Below are 24049 nucleotides of genomic sequence, written 5' to 3' on the forward strand. Positions count from 1 at the left end.
TGACTTGCAAATGATATTAAATACTAAATATTTGTAAAATTTTACCAACTGGTAAAAATGTTGTAAAATTGTACAACTATATGTTTGCAATATTTTATTTTTATGTAAATTCTGCAAAAAAGCAAACTCCATTCATATTATAATTGCAAAATAACGATATTTCAACAATTTCCTTTTGAACTGATTTTTGTTTAACAGGAAAACAGCGTGTATGCAAAAAACACCGTTAGGGAATAATAAGGAAGTTGTAAAACTATAACATTAAGCCTTGGGAAGTTAAAATTTTCATACATATATTCTAAATATTTTCCAAAATGCTTGTGATCAATTTAATCGCATGAATGACTGTAATAATATTGTGGACACATAAAAGCTACCAATAAGAACAACGTACATACGTATTTTCGTATGTACAAGTATGTTGTGTTTTGTATGTACATACGTGCTGTATATATAAGTATAGCGCTAAAATATGCAATACGTACATGGTAGCTGGAACAAATAAAAACTAAAGTAGTTTATCATATAAATTTATTGCACTTATCGTGGTCGAGTTTTTTGTTCGAAAATTGTACGTTAAATAGAAAAAAATTTATGTAAATATATTTTAAAAGATGCACCAGCACAAATAAATACCAGCATTTTATTTAATGATCTATTTTTGGATAGTGCAGCAACTCACCTTAAGAATTTAATTTTACATAACTATCAAATAAATTTTTGCTGGAGTGTTTTGATTGCTTCTGATAAATAGTCATATCGTCTATGATTAAAAAAACAATATAGATAGTCTTTGTAATTTCAAGTCAATATATGATGCATTTCAAAAAAGATTCCATTCCTTAAAATGTATACCTTAAAGACAGCACAAATATAATATAGAATTCTTTAGAAAGTTGCTTTACTATAGTCAAGGAATGTCACGTGTTAAGAGTTGCGGTTACTGCGTACCCACTGTAATCGAAACAATGCGATAATAAGGTCAACGTTGAAAGGTTCTGAACTTTCGATCACGCGAACGCAGTGTGCTAACAAAATATAAAACTGAGCATCAAACAAAAAACATTTACAACGCATACTCAACAATATACAATACAATCTATAGGCTGGTTGAAAAGTGTCCGCGCTCGAAATCAAAAAATACAATTTTTTAATTCAATATCATCTCCCTTAACTTCAATACACTTATTCCAATGATCCTCCAATAAATTTATGCCATCCCTATAATGACTTTCCGGAAGCTCATGCCCGTCTACGGTTGTAATAGCTTCTTCATAGAGGTAGTAGTCGCTGGGAGCTAAATCTGGTGAGTACGGTGGATGCTCAAGCAATTCGTACTTTAATTCGTCGAATTTTGTCATTGTTAAAACACCTTTGTGAGCAGGTGCATTGTTTTGAGGAAAATTTATATTTTTGTGCTGCAAACCAGATCTTTTCTCACTAATTTGTTCATCCAGCTGATCCAAAAGGCTGCAATAATATTCAGAGTTAATTGATTTACATTTCTGCAGATAATCAATCAACAAAATCCCTTTTGCAACCCAAAAAACTGATTTCATAACCTTCTTTGCTGATCGTTGTGACTTCACCTGCTTTGGAGCTGAACAACCAACTTCAGTCCATTGTAAACATTCTTGTGTCAATTTAGGATAATGGTGGTAGATCCAAGTCTTATCCATAGATATAAAACGATGCAAGAAATCGGTTTTATTATACTTAAAATGCTCCAAATTAGGCTGAGAAATTTGTTTTCGATCCAGCTTTTGACTTTCCAAACAGCTTTATCATATGTAATTCTCCATGTAAAATATGAAGTACTCGTTCGCCTGAGATGCCTATGGCATTAGCGATTTCACGCTTAGTCAAACTTGGATTTTCACTAATAATATTATGACATTGCTTACTGATTTCTGGTGTGGTTGCGGTTTTTGGCCGTTCTTGGGGAGGATTGTCTTCAAGCCTAGTACGACCACATATAAATTTACCAGCCCAAAATTCAACGGTGCGTTTTGAAGGTGAGGGCTTCTTATATACTTCTAACAATTGTTCATAAGCTTCCTTTGCTTTTAAAGCTTTCAAAACGAAGAATCTAATCACTGCGCGATATCCAATTTTTTCCATATTTTAAAAAATACTCTGACACGTCAATTTCAAACGTCTATAGTCTCATGGGATTACAAAAAACCTTGAAAATAATTATGGAAAAAAAATTAAATTATTTCTTTACAAAGTTTGATAATAATCAGTATTTAAATTGTTTTTATTTAAGCTTTATTGAAAGTATTAGTTATTGTCGCATTATATTTTTACGTACTTCATTAACGAAAATATTATATTCAGATGCGGATACATACATATAAGGTAATTAATATATTAACATATATTATATAACGATTATTTATTAGTTTTAGCCCGCTGCATCATTGATTTCGGTCCAAGCATATTCTGTGGTTTTACCCAATCAATAAATTGCTGTTCGGTTAAGTAACCTAAATTTATTGCTTCTTCTTTAAGAGTAGTACCATTCTTGTGAGCTGTTTTAGCTATTTGTGCCGCCTTATCGTAACCGATATGCGGGTTTAATGCTGTCACCAACATTAAAGACTCGTTCATGATCTTATTGATGCGATCTTTGTTCGGTTGTATATCGTTAATACAATTGCAGGTAAAAGTCCGACAGGCGTCAGAAAGTAATCGAATAGAACGGAGTACATTCGAAACCACCAATGGCTTGAAAACATTCAATTCAAAATGCCCGTTAGATCCTCCTATAGTAACTGCGACATGATTGCCAATCACTTGTCCGGCAACCATCGTAATTGCCTCACATTGTGTGGGGTTTACTTTCCCTGGCATAATTGAGCTACCTGGTTCATTTTCGGGTAACATCAGCTCACCAAAGCCACATCGGGGTCCAGAACCGAGAAAACGTATATCGTTAGCTATTTTAAACACACTGCATGCTATTGTGTTCAATACCCCACTTACTTCTACCATTGTATCACGTGCTGCTAGCGCTTCGAATTTATTCGGTGCAGATACAAATGGTAAACATGTCAATTCGCCAATTCTTTTTGCAACTTTTTCAGCAAAACCTTCAGGTGCGTTAAGTCCCGTTCCTACAGCAGTTCCGCCAAGAGCAATTTCATATACCCGTGGAAGGCATGCATCGATTCGATGAAGAGCATAAGTCATTTGTTGTGTATAACCACTGAACTCCTGACCCAGTGTTAAAGGTACAGCATCCATTGTATGTGTTCGTCCTATTTTTATAATATCCTTGAACTCTTCCGATTTCAGTTTTAAACCTTCATGCATAAATTCAATATTCGGTTTTAGTGTATTTACTAGTTGCATTGCTACAGAAATATGAATTGCAGCAGGGAACGTGTCATTTGAGCTCTGAGACATGTTTACATGATCATTTGGATGGACAGGTTTTTTGGAGCCCAATTCACCACCCATTAATTCGATAGCACGATTACTAATAACTTCATTACAGTTCATGTTTGTTTGCGTACCTGATCCTGTTTGCCAAATAACTAAAGGAAAGTGGTCTTTGTATAATTTGCCAGATATTAACTCGTCGCAAGCCTTCGAAATATTTTCAGCTATTTTGCTATCCAATCCATATTCTCTGTTCACCTCGGCGGAGGCTTTCTTTAATATTCCCATTGCTATTATTATTTCTTTTGGCATTTTCTCCCTTTTTCCTCCAATCGGGAAGTTAATTTTTGACCGAAGAGTTTGAGCTCCATAATACTTATCAGCAGGAACTTGAAGTTCTCCAAAAGTATCGGTTTCCTTCCGATAGTTTATTTTTTTTGTTTTATCATCATTAGTTGTACTACTAAAGTTCTTCCCTCTAATATGAGTATCATTGAAAAATGTACTTATTTCCTTTAACGTTGACGTCACCAATCTAAGATTTTTATAAACCATTTCGAGCACAGAAACTGAATGAACATATGCATGTATACGTACATATTTATTTTCTATTTTGAAATTTGAATCTATGACGGGAATAGAAAAATATACTGAGTGGAATAATACTTTTGCACTGCTTAAAGTTTTTGGATTAAACTCTAAGCAGTTATCATTATTTTAAGTGAATACATTTGAATGCTTTTTATATTGTGAACGATGGCCATACTCAATGAAAACTAAACACATTTTGTTTTTCCATAAAGGCTAGTGTTCTAAGACTTTTTTATTCAGCTTAATATTCAAATTATGTATTACTCGTATTAAATATTTAACATTTAGCGATAGTCCAGAGGTTTAGTTAGGCATCATAGGGCACAATATGTACATATGTTATTTTACAAATTTGAAGCTAATTTTTGCACAGCTGACACACTTGTACTATAAGAAGCTACATATAAGTAAAGCAATGTTTTAGAATAGTAAACATTAAAAAATAAGGACAGCAAACAGTAGCGCAGAACTAATTGCACTCTTATGTACTGAAGCGATACGGCGTGCAGCCACCACAAGCAACAAACGGTACATTGCACATTAATGGGAATTCTTAACACCAATTGCTAACCAACCTACCTGTTGCCGCAATATTGCGAAAGAAATTACTTCAATACTGCACTGGATGTGCCGGTTCGATTGCTATCTAAACGACAACTAAGCAACAACATTAATCATACAATGCCAGGAAGTAGTAAAATAATGTAAAACAAATTTCTCTCGCCATAGCTTAAGGTATATTTTTAAGAAAATGAGAAAAAAAATTAAATTAATTATGAACTAGTTGCTTATTAAAAATTGATAGAAGAGCATTGAATTTTTTACATTGCCTAAATATTGTAGTTCAAATTATACAATAATTAAAGTAAAAAATCCGCAACGAAAACAACAAAACTGCGAGCACGATTTGGCTGCACAGTAACTATCTACGAGAATCTACTACACTTGGAACTACTTGAGTCATCTCTAAACCGCAACCAGTCCAAAATTATTATAAAGAAGTTATAACTCTAGAACTAAATTTCTATTACTGTTTCATGACACATTCGTCGCACAAACATCTTTACAATTTAAAAATAATTTTGTACTACTTATTCTTACGACGTCCTCTAACAAATATCGACAAAGACTGGCCATATCTACTTTCATACAATGTCGCGTTTTTGGCATTCAATTGCGGTATATATTTTTTGCAACAATAAGCGAAATCGGTGCGTACGTAGCTCTTATAATGATTGTAATGATCCCGTATTTCCGATAAACTTCATCCAAAAAATCGATGTTTTATACGTTTCCGTCGGAATTTAACCCATCCTTACTTTGATAAGTTTTCTTTAGGAACACATGTTTCCGGTATACTTTTCAAACGAACAAATGTGAGCTGAAAAGACTTTGGCCTGCCCGAGAGATCAATAGAATAATGTCAATGTTTCATGACATTTCTTTCCATTGTTCTCAATGTTACGCTGCTCTGATATTTATGTTTACAAAGGAAAATATGAATTTCGTGTTTTGATAAAAATTACTCTACAATCAGATGAAAATTGTGAGGGAGAATAAAGTCATATTTTTATTAAAAATAAGTTCTTTTATTGTTAGGCCAAAGACTTTTCTATTCATTATAAGCAGACACTTAACCAAATTCTTATGTTTGCAACAATGACGTTAACGCTATTATTTATTTAAACAAACTTCATGCATTTGAAATAAAAAACAATAAATTTACTGAAAGAAACTTTATTACAATGTTTGTGAAATAATTAGTTACACTAGACTAATATAATTGACCATGCCTTGAATGTAAGTAAACCACAATCCGAATTATGCAGCGAAGCATTATAAGTAAACATGCAATCGCATTAACCTAACCACGAGAAATGTAGCTTAATTATAAGTTAAAATAGAAGAATACGTAGTATGCACAAATTAGTCTTAATATTTACCACAGATCGTTGGTACAGGATTCAGTAACTATGTACGTACCATATAAGTATATATACTTGTATTATATGTATGATGAATATACTAACATATACTATTAAGGCTACGAGTAATAATAATTTGGTAAGACTTTGCTCCAATGGTTCAATCCAAATACTTTTTGGTAAACCTTAAATAAGCGTGATTCTGGTTAGTTGCTGTCTAGTTTACTACGTTTTAATGAAACCTTAACAATATGCGAATGATATGTGCAATGAAACAGATGTGATAAATTATGAACGTTCCTTGTAATATTATATTCAGTTATGGATGGAGCAATTAATTTAATTATTACATATATTTCATCTTAGTCTTGCAAGTGTGAAAACTACCAAAATTTTTTCCACATAATCTAAAAAATTAAAATATTTGTATTTTATTGGACATAAAAATAGAGTCAAAACCAAAATGGTGTTTTTGACTTAAAAATTATGTTTAAAACAAGTAAGGAAGGGCTAAGTTCGGATGTAACCGAACGTTTTATACTTTCGCAAAGTCAAATGGTATACTCGTTTTAGATTTCTTTGTGGATCTTGCCGCCTTGTTCTATGTTGACCGATATTTTCGGTAAAAAGTCAACTATAATCACTGGGGTCCACATATTCAGTAGCTAGGGGCTTGAACAGTTTTGGTTCAATTTAGACAATTTTTGGCCACAAGGTGGCATACTTTAAACGCATCATTCACGCAAAGTTTTACACTGATACAATCATTGTTGCTTGATTTGCATAGTGGAAAGTGAAAGAATCAAATGGAATTTAAAATGGTATTATATGGGAAATAGGCGTGGTTGTAGTCCGATTTCGCCCATTTTCGCACTATAACATAGAATATGAAAAGAATGTTATGTACCGAATTTGATTGAAATCGGTTAAGCGGATCCCAAGATATGGGTTTTCACCTAAAAGTGGGCGGTGCCACGCCCACTCAGTAATTTTGAACGCGGTTACTATAAAGTCATCTCATACCATCCTAGAGATAAAGTTTAATGTCTCTGACTTGTTTAGTGCTTGGTTTATCGCGCTTTTAGTATTTTTTAACAGTACCGTTATATGGGGAGTGGAGGTTGTCACCCGAATTCACCCATTTTCACACTGTAGGTAGAGGTGCTAGGAACATTTGCTTCCAGTGCATTTTGTTATTATAGCTTTAGCAGTTTAGGAGATATGCACATTAAACCTATTAGGGGCGGGACCAAATTTTAACTACAGATGCCCTTCCCTAATGTGATCCTGTGTACCAAATAACAGTTTTGTATCTAATTGCGGAGCTTAGTTATGGCAATTTATTTGTTTTTTATTAATGGCATCTTGTGGGCGTGGCAGTGGTCCTATTACGCCCATCTGCAATACCAACCGTCTTACGGTACCAAGAAACATATGTACCAAGTTTCATAAAGATATTTAAATTTTTACTCAAGTTACAGCTTGCATGGACGGATAGACGGACGGACAAACAGTCACCCGGATTTCAACTCGTCTCTTCATCCTGATCATTTATATATACATATAACTCTATATCTAACTCGATTAGTTGCGAGGGTATAATTAATAGTGGTAGAATAGCCCTTATTAGTAATTTCGTCCATGCAGCGTTTTGGGTGCGTATATGTGTATCTCACCTTTCCTCCTTCATTGATTATACCGTTTTCTAGCCATGACACGGTACATATGTATAGTAAATACATATTTAGACATATATGCGTGTGTACATAAGAAAATTTAAACATTACAAAAAGTGGCAATGAACTTTGTCAACATGGTAAAAACATCGTGCCATTTATGCGTACTGATTGTGTATATACACATATTTTTGTATAAAAGCAATAATAAGTAGTCAACATAATGGTACTCAAATGTTTTGTTATGAACGGATTGGTATTATTGACACTTGGTACCTATTAAAAGGCAGCTCAAACAATGCTCACGATAGCTACCTACATATGGACATGTATAAGTACTTTAAGAGCACGATTGCTTAATGTTGTTCTCAGCCCTAGTCACACCATAGTCTCAAAACAGTTCCGCTAGTGTCTACATACATTTCCATTGTGGCCCTGGTGATCATTCTCACAGTTAGGTAATTCGTCAGCTCATAACCGCAAATCGGTATTTGGCACTTAGCACCATCAGCACATGTACAAACATATGTATGTACATTAGGGTGGCCGAATACAATGTTACAATTAAGAGCTGATACTTAGAGTACCTTTCTTAGAAGTGTCTACCAACCAATTTTTCAGAGCACTAAGCGAAAAAAAATCGTTTTTTTACCCACCCTATCCTGTGTATATCTGAACTTTTAATAAAATAAATATAACAAACAAAAAACAAAACATATTAATGATAATGTTTACATAAATATAAACGCATATGGTATATTAATTGCTGTATTTGCACCTATGTATATATGTATGTGTATGACGGTCTACTACGATCCCAAATTTATACTTATGCGTAGCTTGGTTGCACTACTTTATTTTGTATAGCTGACAGTTCTCCTATCTTAGGTATTAGTACCTATTCAATTTAAACTGGAATCTACAAGTATAATATCCTCCATATAAAAATGAATCCCTATTTCCCTGGTCTCGCTATAACTGAGAAGGCGATAGAATTTAATTAGGTAACCACATTTCTGAACAAACGATGCACTTTCAATATAGTCTATGGCTGTGAATGACGATGACATTCGTTACGCGCGTTTTTTAATATATGCAAAATTAAATGTATTTTTTCAATCTTTCTGAGACATTTTCTTAATATTTTTTTCCGTAAGAACCTTCTACAGAGTATTAGAAAACTACAAAAAAAAACCAGCCAAATCGGTCTAGCGGTTCTCAAGTTATGGCGTGACAACGGGAAACGGGTTTCGAGATTGATTCACCTCCACAAAATGTAGTCCACTTTCAATAAATACTAATTACATTCCGAAATTCCTAAACATGAAGAGAAATGAAATTGTTTAACAAATAACAGTAATAGTAGTATTATGTACAGATTTTACTAAAGAGAATAGCATTATATATATGTATGTATATATTGATTTATCTCGGTTTACACCAATTGCAGAAGTACTTGTACGCCCAATGATATTATAAAGCAGTCATCAATTGCAGTGCCTACGATAACAAACAGACTTTCCTTATCTTTCATCAGCATCTGCACTGTGAGATCCCACCACGCCTGTTGAGCAAGAAAAAGCAGCAATCACAAAACGTTTGGCGACGGTAATGATTTTGTGATGTATAAATCACTATATACAAAACAAATCTGTAATACAGCAGAGATTTTCCAACAATTAACAATTACGTTAACTTCAACAGTAGCAGTGATAGCAGTACCAATAGATCATGGATAAACTTTCATAGTTTATAACCGAACCAATAACAACAATAATAGAAGCAAACACAGAAGCACAACAGTTATAAGAAAATTTGCTTATTCGCGCTGCCATTATTATCAAATATTGCAGGTTTTACTGCCACTACATCGGTCTCAGCTGTCCAGAAAATGATCAGTGAACAGTCTCTAACGCTGGCTTTTCGTGGTGGAGTTAGTTTAATCGATAAGCAATTGAGGAGTATTGGTGCAAATCCGATTACTTCCTCTTCAACCGCAGCGGCTGCCTATCAATATTTAGATTTAACAGCGTCATCGGAGAAACATAATATGTTAAATAATATCAATATGGAGTCGACGACAAGTAATACAATTAAAAATTGTAACATCAGTTCAAATATCAATAATAGGAATAACTGCAGCAATAATATAATCAACAATGTAATGATTAATCAAGTGCCTAATACTCTCAGTGGTTCTGCTGGTGGTGCAGCTAACGCTAACCTATCAAACAGTTCTTATCAAAAATATTGCCCACAATTGCAGTCATTCCAAACAAATCCTCAGAAACAACAAACAGCTAAAAAGAAACAACTACAAAATATCTCTAACAATGTGAAGAGTGAAAGACTTAGTCCAGGAACCAACGGAGATCATCAGTCATCAATATCGAGGTATAATAAAAATTGGAAAATGTGCATATTATAATGACTTCGGCCGCACTGAAGCTTTAATACCATTCGCAGGTGCATTTCTTGTACCAACTACAAGTATATGTATAACTAAATCTGAAAACGTAACCGGCCAAAGGAAACATTGTACTAGTTCTTTGGAGCCATGTTGTTAGACATAAACAATCTTCAGGTCAAATTAAGGTTATTTATTGAGGAAAAAATATTTTTTATGAAGATCTTTATATTTTGTTTGAACGGTTAGTTTGAATGGGAGCTATATGCTATAGTGGTCGAATCTGAATAATTTGTTCGGAGATTTTAGCGTTGCCTTGGACAATAATCTCAAAATTTCAGATCGATATCCCAAAACCTGAGGGACTAGTTCGCATATATTCAGACAGAGGAACATGGCTAAATCAACTTAGCTCATCACGCTGATCATTTATATTTTATATGATTTCCGACGTTTTCTTCTAGGTATTACAAACTTCGTGTAAAACTTAATATACCCTGTTAAAATTGTAAAAGTACGAATTCCTCAGATTTATCTATTTAGAAATAAAAAACTTCGAAAATATTATATCTTAAAAAGTAAGAAAATAATCAAAACATACATGACTTTTGGAATATTTGAAGATATGTAATTAACAATTTATAGCATCGACCCAACAAGTTTATGTCTAAAAAAAAATTACCTCCATATTTGCTTACTTTAATGAAAATACATAAATATACAAAAATATACATCGAGTACATATTAATACTCATGAGGGATATATCACTGAACGCCTACACACTACATGAGGAACACAAATGTGTGACATGAGTCACAATCAGAAGATCTAAAATTTAAATTTTAATTATCCTAACCTCTTATTTTCTTAGACTTCGTTTTGAATATTACAATAAATTTCCTTATATTGATTGAATTCATATGTTTATATATGTACATTTCTTTTCTTTCATTCGCGGATTTTCAGATCCCGAAGCACCACACCTTCATCGTTCCGTGGTCCTTCTCCACAACAAATTTTTTCGGAAGCCCTAATGCCACTAACTTCGCTCTTGCGTATTCAAGAAGTCACCTCTGCGGGGCATCAAACTCCATGCGTTACTGCTGCTAGCACGGATACGGCTGATTTAGGAAAGACAACAACTGTGTTTCAGACAGATTTTTCGTCGAGGAACTATTCCGATATTATGCGCAGTTTAGCAGCGAAATATAATGATGTCAACGCAATAAAGTAAGGATAAAAGCATATATATAGTTGTAAGAATAAAAGCATATATTAATAGTCCTTGGTTTTACTCAAATTTATTAGCTCCATTTCGACTCGTAATCAATTTTTTGATACTTCATCGTCGACTTCTTCTATTCCCATTGTCAACAAGAATGTAAATCAGAAAAGTGGCAATAGGAACGTTGCTGGGGCTTTGTCGGGTTCCTTGACAAGTAAAGATGCATCGCCTCAATTGATACCTCGATTATCCATGTCTCAAGGGGAAGTAGCGGTAGCGGCTGCTGCCGCTTCATTTCTGAGTAGTCTCCCATTCTCACAAAGTGTGTGTCTCCCAATGATAGATATGAGCAGTACTCAAGCATTGATTACTTTGGTAAGCTGCTAAACTAAAATTTTAAAATTTAGCATTTTCATTTTTAACTTAGAACTTCTTGTCCAAAATATTATCTCCATTGGCATTTATGTAGGCGCGTGCAGCTAAAGAAGCAGAGGTACAGACCATACTTCGATCTTTCCAGCAAAACTCAAAGCAAATGAACTCCAATTCAATCTTATCGCATCCCAACCTCGGTGTAGCATTGCAACAGGCCGCTCAATATGTATCACCTGCGCTCAGTGTTCCCGTCCAGCAGATTGCGCCTTCACAACAGTCTAGTCCTCAGTATAAATCAATTTCTACATCAACTAGCTCCAGTGTTTCAACATCCAAAAGAAAATCGACACCATCCACAAGCACAACCACCGTACCGCTTGACTTGAGCTCTCAACCCCCAGCGACTAAAAGATTTAAAGTGGAATTAAACGCAGCAAGCCAAAGTAACGAATCATATGGGTTGAATGTATCTATTGGACGTATCTTATCAAATGAAGTAAAATCCTCCCCATCACCAATGTCTGAAAAGAAATTAGTCCCTGGTTCCACGAAGAATAATGCCCGCTTAACCTTTTCACCGGAACCATCCACGCCCTGCAATACTGCTATTCTAAAATGTCAAGCTGAAAGTGTGGAAATCGCCCAATGGACAGTGGACGACGTGTGTGCTTTTGTAGGTGATATTGATATCTGCGCAGACTACGTTCATGTAAGTTCACATATTTATACTTATCTTTTAACTGCTCTAACCTATTTTATTAATTCACTCAAAATTTGCTAATAACTACAAATTTCTGTTATGACATATTTTTATCTTTACACAAGTGCTACTTTTAACAAGAAGTACAGTACTTTTAACAAGAAGTACAGTACTTGTAAACTTCGGTTTCCTAAAAATAAGAGTGGTAAATAAGAACTGTGTGTGTATAGTATTAATATTATAATACAATATACAATATTCTTTGGGAGTAAATGAAAATCAAAACATCGACTTCTAAGTATAGTTTTTTGAACGACTACTTCTGCGAAACTTTATATGCAGGCCAAGATCTTACATTTGCACCCATTCACATAAATGTACATAAATGTGTTCATCATTCATTCTTTTAGAACTGGATATTTGACACTACTATTACTTTTGCTGTACATGCGTATGTATGTATATATATATGTGTGTCTTCGTAAATATTTCTTTAACTTAGTCAGTATATAAAATATGTAACGACCATTAAGTATAGCCAGCTATCACATTCTAGAGCTCTAGGCCGTCCATGCATCGTCAAATATGCGTAGCCGACCTATGTTGGTTGGACTTGAAGCTGCATGTCACACCGCTTTTGAACTAAATTGGAAAGCAGTTGGAGTAAGAATATTAAATTATATTTATGGCTACGACGACACTTGAATATCTCGTTGAGATGTTGCCATCAGTAGCGCAACGGATGCTGTCGATTTTTATATACATATAAACACACTGATACTATATTTTTCTATGTGTTGTTACATATGTACATACTTTGTTACTGTTCATGCGCTTGTCAAATACCTGATATCGTCGTACACCTCCGTATAACCACTTTGGTAAACTTGTATTTGCAATGTTACGCCTTTATTATATCCGCTGGGTCGTTTACTTTGCTAGGTAACTCACCTTCATTTCTCCTTGCTATATAAGTAATGGTAACACTGTATATATAAGTATTAGTACATACATGCATGTTTTTGCTGTTTATTGACTGGTTCGTTTGGTCAGCAAAGCAGGGCTTATATATTGATAGATCTAAATGTATAATAAAAACGGAAATGAAAATTAGGTATGCCATTCAATTTACTTCGAGAGTGTAACATATTTGACACCATGCTACCATTTTCATTACAAGTTCAGTACCGTTTGTTCAAAGATTTTCAAATCCCTTTTCACTCTTTCATCGCTTTCAAATTTGCCAAAAATGTCGATTAATATATTCAGTCCAATCCCTCATTAGCGCTTCACAGCGAGTGAACAAAGAGCGACTGGCATCTCTTATAACCTTGAATTTCAGAACACGGAATGGCGGTTAGCGTTGAACGTTTAATTAAGATTTCTTAAACAGTTATATAGCATGAGACATAACTCCTTGTGTTAGTGTTTCGATCAGCGAGATAAACAAACGCCCTCGTTTCGATTTAACATTCCGCCTGTTTTGAGAATTCCATTAACCCAAGAATCTTTGAAGGGCTAACATATGATGCCAATGATTGTGGTGCGCTTTTATTATTACTCGCATAAAAATCAGAATTTGCCTGAATAAAATTAAGATAAACTCAATTAATAGAGACTTAATAAAAATTTGGTTAATAAATTTGGTTTAACATATTAGGTTAATTTCATGTGACAAGATCATTGGAGATATCGAGAAACATTTATTATATTTCGAACATGAACGCAAGAATCATAATTGCAAATTTAACCATATACCCAAAAACACTCCCATTAAATGTGTAACTTATGCAAACCAAAAGAATGCTTAATAATACAAGTATATGTATATATTAATTATTTGTTAGTTTGTATGTATTAAGAAAATAATACTATTTTATATATATGTTTTATGTAGCATTTTCGTGATCAATGCATTGATGGCAGTGGATTGCCCTTGCTAACTGAAGATCATTTGCTTAATTCTTTGGGTATGAAATTGGGACCCGCATTGAAATTACGGTCAAAATTAGCGAAGAGACTCGGTGGTCCCTGCCCATGTGTGGCATGCATTGCACGAGCACGGCAAATGCTAGTTTTGCAAGCAGAATCTAAGAATGATCAACCAAAGACTGCTATAATGTCTACCGAATGTTCGCCAACAGAAATTAATACCATAGGATGTGAGGAAAGTGTTGAACTTCCCAAAATCAAAGACACAAATGATACAACAAAAGAAACCTTTAAAAATATACATAAAGTTTCACAAAATCAGCAGTTACTTGCGGAAGGACGAGAAACAAAGATATGCAGCATTAGTGACAATAATGATAGAACCAACAATTGCAGCTCACTTAAACTACAAATATGCGCCAACATATATAAAAATGAAACAAACAACAACCATCACAACAATGACGAAGTAAATATAGAGAATTTTAATACCGGAACAAACGTTAATGATAAAACATCTAGTTACATTCTCGATACCACTTTTAAATCCCAATCTAATGATATCTGTTTAAATAATAAAAAAAGTTCCACTAACAGCAACGTCGTACTGGGAAGCCAGTTTGGAAACTTATCGGATGAGGGTAGTTAGTTTTGGATCTATTACTGCTTTTGTTTACGAATTTTATGGTTGAAAGAAGTTTTTATTTAAAATTTTCATGTGTACATGCGTATAACATTTTATAAATTTATTTAAAATTTTCTTGAAGTAAAATATGTGTAAAAACTAATCTTTAAAACTCTCAAAAACTTAGCAGCTATTTTTAATTTGCTCATAATAAATATAGCAAGGCATAAAATATGCACAATGATAGTCAGTCCATTTGTGCATATCGCAATAAGAATTTTCATAATTTGCAGTAAGGCGAACATGCCGATAATATTACGTTTAATATATGTAAGTTTTACAACTCTCCAGTTATATAAATGTTTTACCGATTGCATAAACATTTCAGTCAAACACTTGACCTAAAACTTACAAATAAATAAAATTTTGGGAATATGTTAGTTATCTTTAAAGCAAAATATTTAATGATAGTAATTTCAAAATTTGACTCTAAAGAAACATAAAGAAGAAGTAAATTTCTAGAGTGAATGAATGTAACAAAATTTTAAAATTTAAATGTAATGTAAGGGTGCGTTCGAGCTACCTAATAATTGCAGCAATACAGTTTGTTGCATATTTGCTGATACTCTGCTGTTATGCAAACAAAAATTTAGTGTTGCCGAAAGTGACAGTAGAATCACGTTCTACTGTGTGCCAAAATTCACGCAGAACGTGATTTGCAACACTGCTGTCGTGATCGCCATCTCGAACGCACCCTAACAGTAACGGTAACACATTATTAAATTACTAAAATTCAAAATTTTCGCGTTTTACTTCAAACGAGACTACGAAATTTTTCACCGAAAGCCGTTTAAAAAATGTATTTACATATTATATATAAAGCATTTATATCTAGTACTCAAATTTATGAGTCGTAAACATTTCATATAAATTTTGAGTTCCAGTTTTTTAAAAAGCATATTGCTTTATATGGGTTATAAGTGAATATTATAAACAACAAGAGATCAAAGTCTTCCACTGACATTGTTATAAATAAAATATTTTAGCAGGAAACTTGCACAATGTAATATGTATATGTAATTTCTTTTAAAGACAAGAGTACATGAACACATTTGAAGGATCCTTGTAAATTAATATGATTTCGTTTTTATACTGTTACTATACTTATGAGTAATTTTTAAAGCCGAAAAGATTTATTAGTCAAATTATTATGCGAACTACCTTCTGTATCCACCCTATAAAAAGTACTTAAGTTTCTAGAAACATTTAGTTTAGCATGTAATATTTAATGTAATCTTCGTTTATATTTAAGGAATAAGCAATATAGTCAACTTTGATACAATACACATATTATACATATATATATTTTATTAAATTACTGATTTATTGATAAGTTATTTATTCCTAGTCAGTATAAGATAATCAATATTTATGGATATAATCGTGCGCTTTATGCAAAATGCCAAAATTTGTTCAACATTATTATTTAAAACATTTCTATCTTTATGAAATTAAAATATCCCTAGCATTCATAAGTTAAAGTCTTTTCAATACAGATTCTAGTTGTGGTGCCCTTCTATATAGATAGATAGACAGATAGATTAATTTTGAGGTATGCACCGCGACCTATGTCGCAGTTTGCAAAAGAGGCTGTGCCTATGTTGAAGAGGTGCTTCTTCAGCCTGCAATGGCCGGTGTAGAACGCGACAAGTAGCCGGAATTTGTTTCTCGGGAGATTAATTACGGCTTTAAATCGTTTGAGGTCGTTAACCCCCCATTAGCAGCCTGGCATGCCCTTCTATATACATCAACGTGGTAAATTTAATTTGTATATATGTTATATGTATATAGAAAACTTTTATTTCATTTCAGATTAATCTTCTATTGAACTTAAAATGGGACGCTAATAAGGCTAAAACTTTGACTAAAGTACAAAAATTCAAAAGATTTTTAGAAAAAAATCATATATGTACAATATTTGTAGAAAACACACAATTTTTGGTCGGTTCTTTGCATATAATATACAATACATATATTTTTTGCATTATCTGTGGTTCTACTATATTTTAATAAGAATATTTTGACAATTCTACATTAATACTTCACATTTCAATCTTATCGGTAGAGTAAGTTAGATATAATTGGTTTAGGAAAATGCGAAAAGATGTGGTATGTGTACGTCACATTTTTTGCAATAAAAACAATAAAAAAAATTTATGTAACATTCAGAAAACAAAAATTAATTATGACTGACCCGTTTTCAAGCTTTAACACATTCAATTCACAAATATTTAAAAGTTATATTACTGATTGATTGGTATAATTTTTTCGCGTTTCGTAAATGATATTTATTTTAGGGTAAATTTAATAATTAATAAATTCACATAACAAAACTGATACCATTTATATTTCTACTGAACTAATAAATGCGAACAAGTGTAAGCCAGGAGTGAATGAATGACAATTATCCTGTTAGTTTCCGTTGAGCCACCGTGAACCAGGCGGTGCCAGATCAATTCAACTTGTTTACTGTGATCATTTTGCGTATTGCTCTTATCGTCTTATTGTCGTAAAACATTACAAGTTAATAAGGATTAAAAAAACGGGAACTACATATCTTTGGGAACATCAGTTATCTTTACACATTTTATAAAATCTTTTCGGTTGTAAGAATTGGTTTATATGAAAATATTGATGAAAACGTTATATTCATGAAATTTTTCCGGTTACGAGAGCAATCCGGTTATGAGGACTCTCCATATTGGGGAATTTCACTGTATATAAAATGTATAAAAAAACAATTAACAGAAAACCATGATTCAATTTTATATGTTAAGGTTGTGTCGATACGGAGCGTGCTTCCTCTTAGGAAAGAAGGGTTTGTATTTATAATGTCAAAAAAAGTGGTTTTTGTTTTCCTCATGTGTGATTTACAATCTATTTGTATTCAGTTATCACTTTTATCAACTTTATACTGAAAATTTCCGAAGAATGTATTTATAAACAAGCGTATAATAAACAGCTTAACTCATTTTATTAGACCAACAGCCAGAAAAGCATTCTCGTGACAGACTGCTGCCTCCCAACGTTTTACACAGACTTGGAAACGAAGTCAAATACCATCTTTTTCGTATGCGTGCCATCTTAAATATTGTATATCGGAGAAAGTACGGTTCGCTATTTGTTGACGAATCGAGTTAATACTGCAAGTCAACTATCGATTGAATCATACATTAAGTATCAGAGAGCAATATCATTAAATTAATGTTAAAGCTCCTATGAGTTCCTTAAGACCGAATTGACAAATCTAGTCGAAACTCTTGTGTACGTGTGATCGCTTTTCCCTTTCTTTCAGATAAGGCTAATGAGATTTAACTCGTGAGAGTGTTAGTTTCCATGCTAATTCATACAAAAATTGAATTATATAAATGAAGCATAGTATGCATATTTCTTGGCACTATGAGAAAGTTGGTATTGAAGATGGGCGGATCGGACAATCGCTACGTCCATAAAATGCTTCCTCATACATCTCAAATCGATATTAACCACGCACACCTCCTGTATGACAGTTGTGTATAAAATTACCAAAAGTGAGAAAAATCATTAAATAAATACGTCAGATGCTTAATGTCTTCATAGGACAATTTGGTGAAAAAGCACAATGAGCAATCAAATGTTGTGCTTAACATTATCCTGACATTCTAATGTTAAATTGTGAAAATGGAAGAAATTGGCTACGATTGACTTTTTACCGAAAATGTCGCTAAATCTTTGAGATACATTATTTAAATTCGAACAGAATCTCTTCCGATGAACTCAAGGCAAAAGTGTCCTTTCTTGCCAGTTATGACCGATGATGAAGTAGCTTGATGCTTTTAACTGTGAGGCTAAGCAGTGGTTGAATAGTATTGCTATCGTAGCTCACATCTTTGCAAGCATCTGCCGCTTCTGTCCGCCCAATTTGTTACCTTTGTTACCACATTGAGGCACCCTTGCCTTAGTTCGTAGCCGGTATTTCGAAATTTTCCTTTTACCTTAAGACCATTGAAGAAACCCAACACGATGGAGAGCGACCTCCACCAACTTGCACAACTCGGTTCTGGATACTATAGCAGGTTAAACTCCTCCTTATTGAGAATCGACGACGACATACCAAATATATATATATTCAGCGTGAAATGGTCCCTTATGACTCTAACCACCTCTTTGCGTGCCTAGCGAACCCCACTCATCTAACATCCTTCTCCCTATGGTCCGACAGCACCGAAACAGCACGTCTCCTGGTCCTAACGTTAGATGGATTCGATGATAATCAATCTGAACCTTACCACCCATACGGGTCAACAAATTCACCACGATTGGCCTTTCGAAATGCCCTTGCGCTACCCCACTCCGAAAACAGTATTTGTTTATTTATTATTGTATTTGTTTATATAATATTAACCGGTCTTTTTTTATTTTATCTTTAACAATATGAAGCCACTTGCTTTACATACTTATGTACCATATAAGCGTTAATACCCCACGATAGCACGAAAATATAATGGATATTTGGAACAATGACGCTCAGTTAAGGACAAAAATTTGCACTTGCATTGCTAGCATGCTACAACGAATAGAGGTACTTCCGAAATCTAAAGGCGGACAGAGGAAATACCAGATAAACCAACAATATTTTTTATTAAGTGTTGTGCAAAATGTTCCAACTAAAAAAATGATATCTCATTTATTATACTAACCTTATTCGTTTTTTTATATGAATAATCCAAGTCGTAATTTTTAAATTCGCCTATCGATGAGTAAGCACTGTATATACATATGATAAATAGAAGCTTAATAGAAATAGAGACAACCAATCTATTCGTTCTCAACGTTATAATGAATTCATATTTATTTTACAAAAAATTACATACGTATATAAACGCAAAATTATTAAAAAATATTGAAACTACTATTTTATTGTAACTACATATATGTATACATACATACATTCGTAGTTACCAGTACCCCGCCAAACTTTTAGAAACTGTATACAGATATTTGACCGACTCTTCAAATTATAATGGTTATTATAATTTTTTAATACAGTTTATTCAAAAGCATAGATCATATAAATAAAAAATAAATGAAGTTTTATTTCTAATAGTGTATTCTCAAGTGTATAAAACATTTTTTTGTCTTGTGGCCTTGGTAAGTTGCTTCCATGAATGGCTTTGCACAAGAAAATTTTATTTTATTTATTTAAAAAAATAGTGTTTTGTTTTGAAATTTGTTTACTTTTAAATTTCAAATTTTTAATTTTTGGATAAATGTAAGGATTAAATCAATGACAACATACATATCAAGTAAACGTGAAGAAAAATGAAATGTCATAAACTTACTTATTTCATTTTGTTGACTACACTTTGGTTTGGCATTGTTTTGAATAAGCGAAAGTCAGTTTTATTTTCAATTGATAAAAATATTAATAAACTTCTTTTATTTCATTACTACATATTATAACAGCACGTTTCGAAAGACTATAAATCTTGTCTAAGCAACTATACAATACAGTTGCGTGTTCCGATATCGATAGAGAATCGATTCTTTGCATTCGATTTTACGACTAGGTACTACATACCATTACAATATCATAACAAACCGTGTGATAGAAAGTCATACAAATCTATATTTATTACAACTAAGTATTATTATATTTTCAATATAATTATAAAAATGGTGGCTAGCGCCGTGTGAATTTATTTTAAAAAAGTAAATAATGGATCTAATGTCCAGGGTAATTACAGTACGACTAGTTTGATTAAACATCTGCATAAAACACACAATATTGGTTTATTATTTGATCGATTCTTTATAAAATGGTTGCGTTCCTACTGTATTGCTATCAAAATTACCAAATGTCGGGAATATCGCTTACAACCTGTGTTGCAATTGTGAATGAAGTCGTTAGTCAGCTGATATATGTAAATATTTAGTAAACTCTGTATTCTTTTGTCGGCTTATTCACATGGAAAATAATTATATCGAACAATTTTAGAGTACAATATTTATAGTGTTTAATGGATTTTTCAGATTTTAAAGTGCGCGAGGTAAAAAGTATGGTAAATGTATAGTTTAGGTCCCTCAACTAAGGAGTCCTCAAAAATTAATTTTTTTTTATTTCAAATCCGTGAGCGGAAAGTGAATTTTTTCAATAATTTATGTATATATTTGCAAATATATTTAACTCATTTTGCACATATTTTTCAAGTCACTTAGTTTTTTTTTTTGTAGCGGCAAAATTCTGCATAATTCAAATCAATTAGCTGTAATTACCAGTTCAGCGAAAAATAACCCTGGTCTGTCCAAAACCGCGGTGTTTATAATTCAATCGCGTCAAACTCCTTTCTGTACTGGCGGCGAAAAAAATAGAAATGTTGAAAAAATTCACTTTCCGCTCACGGATTTGTAATATTCGCGTCAAAATAAGACACTTTTGAAGCCTCCTTAGTTGGGGGACCTAAACTATACATTTACGAAAAATATATTTATTTGATAGCTAATTTTTAATATCTTTTACAACCGTTTAGTGCCCCCCATCGGCAGTATATATTCCAAACTTCATAACATCCGAAGAGGAGAAACGCATTTTGTCTCAGATCTCGCGAACCCCAAAACCTAAATGGACTCAGCTTCTTAATAGACGCCTCATTAATTATGGAGGAGTACCCCATCCAAATGGAATGCTTGCTGAAGAAATTCCGGAATGGTTACAAGTCTATATGGGAAAAATTAATAATTTAAGTAAGATAATTATGCATAATATATTTTATTTCAATTATACTAATTTTATTTCTCCCTTGTTATGGAGATTTTTTTCAATCTCAAAAAGCTAACCATGTCCTAGTAAATGAATATTTACCCGGTCAAGGGATTATGCCTCACACAGATGGTCCGTTATTTCATCCAATCATATCAACTATCACATGTGGTTCATATACAGTACTTAATTTTTTTGCACGAAAAGTGTCTAAGTCAAATGATAATCAGTCTCATCTACAGAAAAATGACAACGACACTGAACCCCTACAACGGGAATACTTAACACGTGAAATTAACTTCAAAATGCTTTTAGAACCTCGTAGCTTATTAATACTTAAGGATGAATTATATAATAATTATTTGCATGGTATAGATGAAGTCAAACAAGATGTTCTTTGTGATAAAATCTGTAACTATGAGAATTGCGAAAGAGTCCATAAGGTAGGAAGTATTTTAAAACGCGGAATCCGTATTTCATTAACGATACGTCATGTACCAAAAACCACAACAATGAAATTAAAGTTTTGTTAAAGTACTTCTATCATATTATATACATTCTCTACTTTATCTATAGCCCCTTCCATTAAGACCCATTCGTATACAACTTTTCTCGCTTTACGTAACAGTTCATACTGATATAACATCTTTCCAACTGAAAATTCGCATGTATATACATAATAAGCCAAAAATATATGCAACACTTTTATTATAATCAAGTACAGAAGAGTTTTATTTCAAGTTATACCAAACATTTTATTTTGTGTCTTCCCATCGTAGTTGAAATTCATGTTCGAATATATTTCGGTCATACAGTTTAACTGTACTAATGTGAGCTGATATATCCAAACGTAATTCACTCACCGCCAAGTGAAAATTTTGTCTTAGCACGCGTTGCTTATCGACCAGCAGCCGGGCTAGAGGTCTACAAAACAGGCTCAATATTTTTTTCAGATGATATTCAACACTAGCACAACGACCAATACAAATCCACAAATCTTCTGGCTTTTGTATATTTCCTGGAAAACGTTTACATAGGTCAAACGGAGCTTTTCCATCAGTTAAAAGAACTTTGACCTCGGAAACAATTTTATTATTTTCCCTGGGGTCGCTAAGACTCAACGTTTGGTATTCATATTTGTCACAAAAATATATTATATCACTAATGCTGCACCAAGGTTCTGCTGTCAAATCACTGTGTCTTCTGGTCCAGTTAATATATTTGCCTTTATAAGTGGTTAAGGGACTAAAGCGACTCTCCAAACATGTACTAAGAGGTGACAAAATCTCAAAATCATTCTTAGTTTCGTTGGTTTCAAAACAAGATGTTAGCGGATATTGATTTTCAGTTACGTTGTGCTTCGGTGAGTCAGATAATGTAACAAGCTGGTTACCTATAGTTGAATTGGCTTTTAAGGTTGTCTCTTTAAAAATATCTTTGTTTTGTGTAAATATTTTTTTACACTCATCACCCTCTTTATTTTCACGGACTTGTTTCAAAAAGTGACGAACTCTCCAAGACATTTTATTCGTACTAATTTTCTTCTATTTGTTTGTTATTTATTTTTTTACTAAACATATGTATGTATGTATATGCATACCATTAAAACTTAATCAATCAAAACGTAAAAGTTCATATAGGTATAACTGTGAAATCACTCCGATATGTTTTTTAACTTTAATTTTAAATAAATTGTTGTGTATGTTGTAACACTTCTAAATTATGTTTGTCGGATTTTCTTCAATGTAGCTTATTTTATCCTTTCGGTTGTATCGTCTTTATTTGATAATAAATTAATCAATATACAGATGTATTATGTACATGCTTAAAAATATACATAAATAGGTACAATGTGGTGCTTCTTTGCAAAATCAGGAGAAAATTTAAAATAGTTCACAAAGTTGGATACAAATTAAGTATATGTATCGACTGCCTATTACTTGTCTAACCTAATTTGAACATATTTTATTTCTATTTAAAATATGTTAAATTATGACCAAAATATGTTCACAATGCTGTATACTAAACTAAACTAAATTAATCTAAAAGTTTCGCATTTTTATTGACACACTGTATGTTGCCCAACTAATTTAAAATGAATATGTATATGTGCATATTGCACTTAAATTGCGAGATAGGTCAGACACCACCGATTTATATTTAGAGTCTTAAATTTAATTCTAAAAGGTAAGGAACGACTATTTTCAGGAGGAACTGAATATTAGGCATGCTCTGTCGTGAAATACTAAGAAAGTGAAATAATATACCAAGACGGCCACTTATACTTATTTTACGATACACATTATTTTCGTAAATAGTAATGCAAAAGGAATGAATTTATGTAACCGTGCCGTGTTTCTATTAGATTTTCAGAACATTCGGCCGAAAATCAAATTTGCGCGCTTA

At 32.9% G+C, this 24049-nt stretch overlaps 5 protein-coding genes across 13 annotated transcripts in view; 2 read left to right on the top strand and 3 right to left on the bottom strand.

Annotated features, from left to right (window-relative positions):
- Samuel (SAM-motif ubiquitously expressed punctatedly localized protein) overlaps window positions 1-16379 on the top strand; it is a 35518-nt gene extending 19139 nt beyond the window's left edge. For 4 of the 6 annotated variants that reach the window (XM_036369744.2, XM_036369746.2, XM_070106856.1 and 1 more), the window contains exons 2-6: window positions 9030-9973; window positions 10954-11217; window positions 11296-11587; window positions 11682-12296; window positions 14185-16379. In XM_036369744.2, the coding sequence (XP_036225637.1) occupies window positions 9471-9973; window positions 10954-11217; window positions 11296-11587; window positions 11682-12296; window positions 14185-14868 (2358 nt within the window). In that variant the 5' untranslated portion in view covers window positions 9030-9470 and the 3' untranslated portion in view covers window positions 14869-16379. The remainder of the gene's footprint in view (window positions 1-9029; window positions 9974-10953; window positions 11218-11295; window positions 11588-11681; window positions 12297-14184) is intronic. The other 2 variants (XM_070106857.1, XM_036369752.2) reach the window with 2 other exon arrangements.
- Window positions 1-20596, bottom strand: part of LOC106614954 (uncharacterized) — a 69063-nt gene extending 48467 nt beyond the window's left edge. Inside the window, exon 1 of the mRNA XM_036369755.2 lies at window positions 20226-20596. The gene's annotated coding sequence lies outside the window, so the exon portion shown is untranslated. The remainder of the gene's footprint in view (window positions 1-20225) is intronic.
- On the bottom strand, window positions 2249-4048 carry LOC106614915 (fumarate hydratase, mitochondrial). Its single transcript, XM_036369758.2, has one exon. The coding sequence runs from the start codon at window positions 3940-3942 to the stop codon at window positions 2395-2397; it is 1548 nt and encodes a 515-aa protein (XP_036225651.1). The 5' UTR covers window positions 3943-4048; the 3' UTR covers window positions 2249-2394.
- Window positions 20597-20775: 179 nt separating the features above from the next.
- Window positions 20776-22361, top strand: LOC106615005 (alpha-ketoglutarate-dependent dioxygenase alkB homolog 6). Of its 4 annotated transcripts, XM_014230990.3 has the most exons (4): window positions 20776-20945; window positions 21414-21627; window positions 21695-21825; window positions 21886-22361. In XM_014230990.3, exons 1-4 carry the CDS (start codon window positions 20904-20906, stop codon window positions 22174-22176), a joined length of 678 nt encoding a protein of 225 aa, XP_014086465.1. In that variant the 5' UTR covers window positions 20776-20903; the 3' UTR covers window positions 22177-22361. The 4 variants fall into 4 exon arrangements, with proteins under 4 accessions (XP_014086465.1, XP_014086462.1, XP_014086463.1 ...); XM_014230987.3 differs by having other exon boundaries at window positions 21695-22361; XM_014230988.3 differs by having other exon boundaries at window positions 20776-20933; window positions 21695-22361.
- On the bottom strand, window positions 22315-23166 carry LOC106615003 (uncharacterized). The gene has a single exon (XM_014230986.3). It carries the CDS (start codon window positions 23164-23166, stop codon window positions 22399-22401), a length of 768 nt encoding a protein of 255 aa, XP_014086461.1. The 3' UTR covers window positions 22315-22398.
- Between the last annotated feature and the right edge of the window lie 883 nt (window positions 23167-24049).

The sequence above is a fragment of the Bactrocera oleae genome, chromosome 3 (genome assembly GCF_042242935.1).
Source record: "Bactrocera oleae isolate idBacOlea1 chromosome 3, idBacOlea1, whole genome shotgun sequence".
Taxonomy (NCBI): domain Eukaryota; kingdom Metazoa; phylum Arthropoda; class Insecta; order Diptera; family Tephritidae; genus Bactrocera; species Bactrocera oleae.